This window comes from Azolla caroliniana, unplaced genomic scaffold (assembly GCF_043228905.1).
Source record: "Azolla caroliniana isolate FFs.n. ecotype wild unplaced genomic scaffold, voAzoCaro1.0.p SCAF_2, whole genome shotgun sequence".
NCBI lineage: Eukaryota > Viridiplantae > Streptophyta > Polypodiopsida > Salviniales > Salviniaceae > Azolla > Azolla caroliniana.
In genome coordinates, this window is record NW_028230437.1 from 21,101,635 (window position 1) to 21,111,986 (window position 10,352).

The 10,352-nt window shown below is 38.4% G+C and overlaps 1 protein-coding gene across 1 annotated transcript; it reads right to left on the bottom strand.

Moving 5' to 3' along the window:
* Nucleotides 1-461: 461 nt before the first annotated feature.
* LOC147867564 (glutamate receptor 3.1-like) lies at nt 462-8,910 on the bottom strand. The gene is made up of 5 exons (XM_087339613.1): nt 8,568-8,910; nt 7,238-7,521; nt 1,663-1,694; nt 1,107-1,513; nt 462-1,012 (listed from the first exon to the last, which is right to left on the bottom strand). Exons 1-5 carry the CDS (start codon nt 8,892-8,894, stop codon nt 689-691), a joined length of 1,374 nt encoding a protein of 457 aa, XP_087195739.1. The 5' UTR covers nt 8,895-8,910; the 3' UTR covers nt 462-688.
* Between the last annotated feature and the right edge of the window lie 1,442 nt (nt 8,911-10,352).

Genomic DNA, 10,352 nt, shown 5'->3' on the forward strand with positions numbered 1-10,352 from the left:
TGCAAAGCGAACAAAATGGGAATGTTATCTCCCAACTTTTGAGTTTGCTTATAATAGCTCCAAGCATACATCAACGGGATATAGTCCTTTTATATTTATGTATGTATTTGAGCCACATGCCCCTCTTGATACAAAACTTTCCAAGGGATATCCAAGATAATATTGCATATTTCTGGACATAATGTATAAAAACCTCAAGATAGAAGACATTTTTATGCCAACTAGAATAGGCAACCCTGTGTATTCAGCCTTGCACATAATGTACTTCTATGTGTGCCTCAAGATTCTAAAACATTGTCTATGGGTCTATGCTAGTCTAATCACATTCTCTTTCTTGTAAGTCATTTAAAAGAACTTAATGATTTTGGCAATAATATACTTAAAATGAAAATTTCCATTATGACCTTAAGTGTTATATTTATTACAACCATATGTGAGGAGGACAATTTTGATCTCACCAAGCTTAGATTACAAATGTTGTTCTAACTCTGTTATTGCTTATTCCACTTTGTACACCAGCAAATTTGATTTAAACTTTGATCTTCCCCAACTTAGATTACAAATGATGTTATTACTCTATGTTGTTAATTATTCCACTTTGTACAATACCTTATAATATTCACCCCCTACATTTGTTTTTACAACCTTGTCCCCTTCAACAATTAGTGATTTTGTGAGTATATTTGATTCAAGCATAAATGGCATAAGGATTTCCATTCATTCTCATTTCCATGTCAATGGGATGGCGAGGATTTGATTCTCTATTACTTATGCATTGATTCACTGGGAACCATAAACATCTTAACAATATTATTCCAACATACGACACGGCTATGACAATGAATAGACCCCCGTAACTATGGAGAGACATTTTTACTGTGTCAGGAGAACTTGTAATGCAGACTCCGGAACCAAGCCACTTATCCTTGATCCTTTGAAGATCTCCGTTTTGTTGTAAAGATAGAATAGAAAGTGACATATCATTAGTTAAGGGTGAGTTCTTTTGAAATGCCTGCAGGCGAGGGGGGAAATCCCTTAATAGACCACATCGATTGAAGAATATCCATATGGAAGTGGCAAGTTTAAATGCGATCAAGAATACTTACAAATGCAAATCCGCCAAAGTAGCCAATGTTCGAGTCAACGATTGTGTATTTGCATCCTAGGTTGGTAAGGAAGGTTGCCAAGTAAGGTGACTCATCAATAATTGCCGACACATTACCTGACGTCAATGCATTGTCATAATCTTCTTGAGTAATCAAGTTCATGAGTCGTTCTGATGAAATGTTGAGGTTATTCTTCAAGTAATTTACTTCGAATGAACCTTCTTGACATCCTATTTTTAGATGACTTTTTTGCAAGTCTGCGAAACTTCGAATGGTTGGACGTTGTTGTTGTTGTTGCGCTATTAATATAGATGACAAGCTTGCTATATAGCTCGATGAAAATATGAGTACAAAAACTAGCCAAACTAGTGTGAATGCTCGACCTGAGTGGGTTTTGGCGTCATCCCCTGCGAAGCATTCCCTTTGTTTAGTAAAATGTGTTGAACATTTTCAAGGACAATATTAATATATGATATCTAAAAAATTTTGAACTTAGGTTTTCTTATATTCAACAGTATTTATCCACTCATCATGTATAATCTGAATGTGTACTTACTATGAGAGAAGAAGATGGCCATGGCTGTCAACCTGGCAAGATCAATAAATAATTGATGGAATACAAATTAGAAACGATGTATTCTATTAGAATTTAGAGAATAAAAACAAGACTATAGAGATGGGTTTTGAATAATGTGGATAATGTTTGGTTAAAAACCAAACCATGGAATGAACATTTAACTAGCAAAGAGAAAGAGAGAGTTGTAATGCGTAGGTAATGCCACTACCCTTACTAACATAGATTTGATGAGGTAATAGGTCATACCAAACCATTGGGAATGTACATAGAACAATATAATCACATCTATCACATTATTTACCATTCCACAATTCATATAGTTTCTTCTTCCTTTAATTAAGGCTTTCTAATTACCAACATTTTGGGAAGGACAAGTGAGACAATATGTTATTTAGTTACCCAATTATATAATGAGTTCTAGGGGGTTCGTTAGGAATATGTCCCTCCTATGGGAGGAACCAATTGGTCGGGCCGAGAGCCGACAATCGATGTCACAGAGAGCGGACAATTGTAGACAAGGACTAGCCGACTAGTCGGGCCGAGACGCAACAGTCAATGTCATAGAGAGTCAACAACAGACGATCCCAGTCGAAGACAAGACCGACTAGTCGGACCGACCAGAGGGTCGACGACAAGGCCGATTAGTCGGGCCGACTAGACAATCGACACTGGAGTCGACTACTCGATCAGTCAGTTGATTAACTGCGATTATTGTTAGTATAATAATAGAAGTGAGAGTAGTACTAAGGAACTATATATGTAAATAACCCATAAGGTGTATAAGTATAAATACACTTAGGGCAAAACATCGTGTGATGCATTGTAGAATAGAAAGAATAGAATAGCGTAGAGTTCCTATAGATGTGTGTTACAGAGTGAAGAGTGAGTGTGTGATAGTGAGAGTAGTACTAAGGAACTATATTTGTAAATAACCCATAATGTGTGTAAGTATAAATACACTTAGGCAAAAACATAGTGTGATGCATTGTAGAATAGAAAGAATAGAATAGCGTAGAGTTCCTATAGATGCGTGTTACAGAGTGAAGAGTGAGTGCGTGATAGTGAGAGTAGCGCCATAGTTGTGTGAGCTTAGTAACTGTGTGTTACAGAGTGAAGAGTGAGAGTGGCGCCATAGTTGTGTGAGCTTGGACGCCAAGAACCCTACATGGCGGATACACACTGTGCAGAGAGAGTGTTGTATACTATCTCCTTTGTATTCTCCATTGTATAGTGGATCTTTGTTCCCGTGGTTTGCCCCGTTTACGGTTTCCACATTAAATTGTGTATTCAGTGCATTTGTTGTTTTACTATTTCCGCATTATTGTGCATTTCATAATCGGATTTCCTCACAAATCTCCATGATCGAAGACCAACAAACTGGTATCAGAGCTTGAGGTGCAAGCATGGAAGCATGCGTGAGTGGCTTCCTAGGCATGATAGTTCTACACTTTTAGAACTTTGCAGATTGGAAGATAAAGATGGAAGGCCTTCTCTTAGTCAAAGACCTATACGAGCCCATCGATAGAGCATAAATACCCACGGGACTATTACAGTCTGAATGGAAAGTTCTGAACAGAAAGGCGGTGGCCACCATTAGATAGTGTGTTGATGTGAGTGTCCTTCAGCATGTGCCAAACGACACAAATGCGTACGAGATGTGCCAGAACTTGTCAGGTCTATATGAGTGGAAGAATGCCATCAATGAAACATCTTTGATGAGAAAGATTGTGAGGTTGAAGTATAGGGACGGGGAAAGCATAGTCGAGCATGTAAGCACATTCATGGGGTATGTAATCCAGATTGTGGCAACTAAACTTTTCCTTAAGGATGCAATTCAGGCCATCCTGCCACTGTGTAGACTACCGGACAAGTGGGAGAACCTGGTGGTGACTCTCAACACCACGTTTGAAGAAGAGAACTTGTCTCTACAAATGGTACAGACAAGCATCTTTAGCGAGGAGACAAGAAGGAAGGACAAGGGTGTCCTATCCCAGTCGGAGTCAAATCTGACTCAACATACATGTAGGGGAAGAAATCGGCAAAGAAGTCCACAAAGAACGGAGAAGTCCTAAGCCAAATCCAAGTCTAGAGTCAAGCTAGCATGCTTCTATTGTGGAAAGCCTAGACACTTCGAGAGGGACTGACAACACATGATGAAGGACAAAGGTGTCCATAATAATGTCGAACCCAGGAAGATTCCTGATGAAAAGTGCACATTGGTCGTAGATACAAGTGTTAAGGAGATTTTGTTCATTTGTGAATAGGCAAGCACAAATCTTGCAAGTGAAGAGTGTACTTGGGTAATCGATTGGGGCAGATCTTTCCACATAAGTCCATCGAGAGAGTGTTTCTTAACTTGCATAGCCGGGGATCATGGCTATGTAAAGATGGGAGATAATGAGGAGTGCAAGATAGCGGACATAGGAAGTGTAAGCCTGATGACGTCGACAGATTATCGATTTAATATGAGGGAAGTTCGAGATGTCCTCGATATCATATTGATTTGATATCGACTGGAAGGCTAGATGATGAAGGCTACAATGGTAGCTTTTGAAATGGCAAGTGGAAGTTCTATCGAGGAAACCTCATAGTGGCCCGAGCACAGAAACAGGGCACATTGTATATGATGCATGTCCGACTGTGCAAGTAAAAAATGAACGTGGCAGCCAACTCGAGTGGAGAGTTAGGGCATAAGAGGCTAGACCATATGAGTTAGAAAGGAATGCATCTACTAGCTGAACAGGAACTTCTACCAGAAGTGAAAGGCGTACACTTGGAGAAGTGTGTCGGGTGCTTAGTCGGAAAGCAGAACAGAACAACATTCCACTCAAGACCACCGAAAAGAAGAGAAATGCTCTTGGAACTAGTGCACACCGATGTGTGCTATGTGGAGGCTCCATCACATCGAGGCGGACAGTACTTCGTCACGTTCATCGATGACTACTATAAAAAATTGTGGGCTTTAGTACTAATATCGAAGGATCAAGTATTGTCGTTCTTCAAGGAGTTCCAAGCAACGACAGAAAGAGAGTCAAGTCAAAAGTTGAAGGTGGTCCCAACCGACAACGGTGGCGAATATAGAGGGCATTTCGAAGAATACTGCGAGGCCCAAGGTATTCGAATCGAATACATAGTGCGAAAGACCCCAGCATTGAACATGCTTGTAGAGAGGATGAATCAGACGATAATGGAAAGAGTAAGGAGCATGATGTTGCATGCTATACTGGCGAAAATGTATTGGAATGAGACGATGTACACAACTATTTATTTGATCAATAGGTCTCCCTCAATACCATTGAAAGGTGATGTCCCACATTAGCCCAAAGTCTTTGCGGAGAAAGAGAAAGAGAACCTACTATGTCAACTAAAGAAAATCTTGTATGGTTCGAAACAAGCTCCATGGCAATGGTATAAGAAGTTCGAGTCCTTCATGTTGGAATATAGGTTCCAGAAAACACAAGTTGATTAGTATGTGTACGTAAAGAGGTATGATGAGGGTTACTTCCTAATTCTCTTATTATATGTGGATGACATCTTGATAGTCAGACAAGACACGAAGAGGATCGTGAGCTTAAAGAAAGCTCTAGGCAAGTCGTTTGCAATAAAAGAACTTGGACCCGCTAAACAGATTTTAGGGATGCACATAGTTTGGGACAGAACTAAGAAAGTGTTGTGGTTGTCACAAGAGAAGTATGTGACAAAGATCCTAGAAAGATTCAACATGTCGGAAGCAAAGCTAGTCGGCTCTATGTCACCGACCAACTAAGCTAAATGTTAAGCAATGCCTAAGGGGTGAAAAAGAAAAGGTTGAGATGAGGAAAGTACGATATGCCTTTAAAGCCGTCGGCAGTTTAATGTATGTTATGGTTTGTACGAGACCATACATAGCATTTGCTATGGGGACAGTAAGCCGATATAGGAGTAATCTAGGAAGAGAACATTGGGCAACTATTAAATAGATACTCAGGTACTTGAAAGCCACCTTTGGGGTATGCCTAAGGTATGGTTGAAGGGTTTACCGACTCGGAAACATTGGGGGACACAAACTCAATTTCATCTACTTCAAGGTACATCATGACTTATGCATGGGGAGTAATGTCGTGGCAATCACAACTTCAAAAATATGTGGCCTTGTTGACCATAGAGGCAGAGTATATGGCAGCGGTAGACGCTGGCAAAGAGCTGATCTGGATGAGAAATTTTCTCAGTGAGTTAGGAATGAAGCAAAGGGAATCCTTGCTTCACTGTGATAGCCACAACCCCATACATCTAGCCAAGAATGCTATGTACCACTCCTGAACCAAGCACATATAGAGAAGGTATCACTGGTTATGGGAGAGAGTGGAAGATGGAGAGTTTACTCTTGCGAAGATCCATACTGACCAAAATGGATACGACATGCTCACAAAGAACCTATCGATGGACAAACTCAAAGTAAGTCGACAAAGGACAAGGATCTCTATTCCCGTGGTTTTCCCTGTTTAGGGTTTCCACGTAAAACTGTGTACTCTGTGCATTGCCTATTTTTTTGTTCCCGCATTATTGTGCATTTCATCATCGGATTTCCTCACGAATCTCAGTAATCGAAGACCAACACGTTTGTAGTTGAAGATTTGGGCAAGAATACTCTTCTATTGTCATGTACTCAAGCAAAAGCTTTGTTGAACGGTAGATGCTCCTAATGGGACAAGGATCTTCAAAGATGAGATGAGGCAAGGCGTAGTATGTTAGTTAGGTACTCAATTATATAATGCGCACTAGTGAGGGCATAGTCTATAGTCCTTCAACACCCAGGTGACTCTCCATCGAAGGTAACTAACTTGTAATTTTAGCTGCTTGATATATTTATTTTCCTAATATATTTATTGTTATGATGAACTCTACACATGGTTCACGTCTCTAGATTTTTCTCTTCTTCAACGACACATTGTCTTCCGGCATTCCTCATGATATCTATCCCTTTCATGTATTTCAGTTTATGCTTGTAACTAATCTCCCAACCAACTATGGCTAGCAATCAATCGTAAGATTGGTGTCTAAATAGCTCCTAGAAAACAATCTAGAGCAATTGGGTAGCAGTTACTATGAAACCCTAAACCCTATTAGGTGAGGGTTACTTGAGAAACCTAGACATCTATCTTCGGGTTTGGGTTAACTTCCTTTGGATATAGAGCGCGATATTACACATGTACTCCCAGCCCGTACCTCCTTTAATTCCATGTTCCTAAACCCTAAACCGTAAACCCAAGACATCTGTCTTTGGGTTTGTCTTGACTTCTTTTTGCTATAAACACTACCTCGACAAACCCTCCACCTAAGAGAGTATTGCATCCCTTGTCAATGTCATAGTACCTGTTATTGAAAGTTGTTCCACACATTGTCAATTGCCATCAATGCCATATTATGACTCCAATTTAACATATTTATTATCAATATATACAATTAAATATTCGCATTCATATGTGGTGTGCGTTTATATTACACACTAATATGAGGTGTTGAAAAATGTGGTTTGATACAAACAATATGATATGAGGTGATCATGAGTTCTTACCAAAACGATTTTGAGAAGGCCTTTCTCCAATCTCCATTATGTTCATGAGCTTGGCCACACCATTCCACGAAGAAGATCAAAGACATTGTGACAATAAATAATGCTCCAATGGTTATCCAAAGTTGCCAAGAGAAAGGGGAAATGAATGTCCAGAATGAAATATTACTCCTAGGTTGAAGTGGCGCAATCATTTGAAGACTCGATTCTATATATGGCTGGGTAAAGTCTACTAACTTTAACCGGTCACTAGTGATCGTCAAATCAGCAACTACTCCATCTACGTCCTATGACCATGCATGCATACAGTGAAAACCAATACAAACGTATTCCTGGAGCACATAATTAATTAAAACCTTATTAATCCAACTTGTTGTATGCTACGTAAATATCATTATCAAGCAGTGGAAATAATGAGTCGAATTATTCATGAGCTACATACCTTGGAGATTTACTCACACCGTTTACATCAAAGTTGCCAAGGTATGTCATGGTGCTACGATATTCATCACACTTATTATAGTGCATACATTTTTGGCTCTTACTCCATACACTTGTACTTGATTGCACATGTATTTCTTTGAGTAAAAATTTCAATCTTTGGTATTAAATTTGCTCAAACTATTCCTTGGACCATTCTACACAAGGATTACTAACAAAGTTACTTTATCTCTTCGAAGTGAGCACATCGTACTCTCTTGAGAGTAGCTTTTCCATACAATACAACAAAACCAATTATTCACCGAATAAGCCTCTCATATTTGACTTATTTGGCGCTAAGAAATATAGATCTTGCACAATTAATCAAATAGATCTTACAAGAATAACTAGAAAACATTACCTTGGCCAACCGATGCTTGAATAGTATATCATGGAATGTCAAAATAATTTTAGCGATGCTAAAAATTACTTTTAAAACACTCATATGTATTGGAGTTCAAACTCTTGTCCACTGGATCAAACCCTCAATTATAGATGGAATTATCAACAATTTGTTAGTGCCTATGTCAATCTTTGAACGAGATTCCATGGTAAGGGGTATGATATTAGGACAATCTTAGTAATTTGTTACATATAATCTCGAGGTATTTTATGGACTTAGATATTAGTTTCTCCCTGTCTAGCCATGACATCCTACTTGAGGATTGCCACAATCCCTTATGTCTTTTCTATCATTAATGTGCACGTAGAAATTCTTGCTAACATAAATATAAACACATTATCGAGGTCCATTTATCATAAATGATTAACCTTAAGCGATTGATTTTTACGAAAATTAAGTGTCATTACTACAACAAAAACAAAAAAAAATTAGGTATAGCTAATGTAATACCTTAGAGACAAGCTTTTGCACAAGGTCATTATAGGTTGGGTCTACAAGGCCATCTCCATAGCCAATTAATGTGTAATTAATACGATAATTAAGCTTCTCAACGCATTCTTGAAACACATTGATGGCGAAGCCGGAGAAATTGACGACGGAGTTGGGCGTGACCGGTATCTCAGACGATTGCCAACTCACAAACTCTTCGAATCCAAGTTTGAGAGGAACAAGGATCTTCAAGTTGGAGGAATTGGTCGCGTGCGCAGTCGGAAATTCAGGGGAGAAGAAGATGGCAAGCACTAGGAGAGCCGTGATGAGGCGCATCGGAGCATACATGGTCGGGGGATGAGAATGAAGGCCCCAACGGGTGGCCAAGTGTGAACTGAGGGGGTGGAAGGGACGAGGGAGAGAGAGAGAGAGAGAGAGGGGTTTATATATGTAATAATGTATGTATACATACACATATACATAATATATATCATGTATATGTAGTATATGTATATGTATATGTATATGTATATGTATATGTACAGAATGAGCAAGTCATGGTCTATTGCTCAGAGAGGATCATCTGGAGAGAATCATGCATTTTGGTCAATCCTTCGCTGTAAGGATGGATTGATGTGTCGCTGCTAGAACCAGGAGATTCTGATTGAGCTCTCCTCGTTCGTAAGGTCATCTAAAGGGGAGACCCACAGATCGTGCACTGCTCAATCGCCATTCAACTCATTGAAAAATTTAATCTGCACAGACTCATTATATTCAAACCTCTTTTTCAGGAAATTATGTAGAGAGGAATTCTTTTGAACATCATCTGTGCGCACTACCCTCTGTATATGTGTTGACCTTGAGGAGATTCCTACCCAGCATATTCTTCGTATTTTTTTGTTCTTTTTGGGGGGGTATTGTATCGTCTCCCATGATCCATCCTTTTTCCATAACTTCAATAACAACATAACATACAATATGCAATTTTATTTGTCTAATCTACGAAATCTAAATAACATAATTTGGATTAGGTTTTTTTTCCACATTTTTTATGGTTTTTTTTTTCATCATCTATCGTTTTGACCATATTTGCATTACTCTACTTAATATATATGGAAAATGAAGTATAAATCAAGCAAAATGTAATTTGCAATATAATGAGATAAATGTCAAAGGCCTACTCTACTTAATCTATCATTCATAAAGTAATGGAAAGCAACATTATCCGTAATATAGTTTAGGGGAGTACAACCCCTTTTATTTATAGTTCTTCATTTCCTTTTCTTGAAGTGTTCCTATTACTCCTCCGTTAGTAGTTACCATTAAAATTTGAGCTACATATAGAACTAGATGGTGAGGAATGTCAAATGGAAATAAAATGACAAGTCGCAATGATGAAGAGCTTATGCCAATGTTTATATGTATATAAATTAATGCATTTATATTTCTATGATTGTATGCAAATGATTGTAAAAAATGTGCGTGTGTGATTGTTATATGCATGTGTAAATGAATGAATGTATGCATTTGTATAAATTAATGATTGTATGTTTATATATGTACAAAGTACAATTGTAAGTATGTTTATGATTTTATGCATGTATTAAATGTTTCTATATGGCAAATGACTTCTCAAATTTGGCCTTTACATATTCTTTGTTCCCATATAACTTCATTGCTTCATAAAGTTACAAAGTATAGTGAAGCTTGGGGATGAAGTTTTGGAGAGGACATTCATGCCATCATCTAGACAACCTTCAACCTTCTTATTTCCATTACCGGGTATAGTAGTGCTCCAACTCAAAG

Bases quoted from the DNA above. Each gene is read 5' to 3' on its own strand.
- LOC147867564 (XM_087339613.1), bottom strand. From the start codon at position 8,894: ATGTATGCTCCGATGCGCCTCATCACGGCTCTCCTAGTGCTTGCCATC. The intron at 7,522-8,567 runs GTATTACATTAG...GCATGGTCATAG, and splicing joins TGCAAAAGCTTGTCTCTAAG to GACGTAGATGGAGTAGTTGC. The intron at 1,514-1,662 runs GTAAGTACACAT...AATGCTTCGCAG, and splicing joins GGCCATCTTCTTCTCTCATA to GGGATGACGCCAAAACCCAC.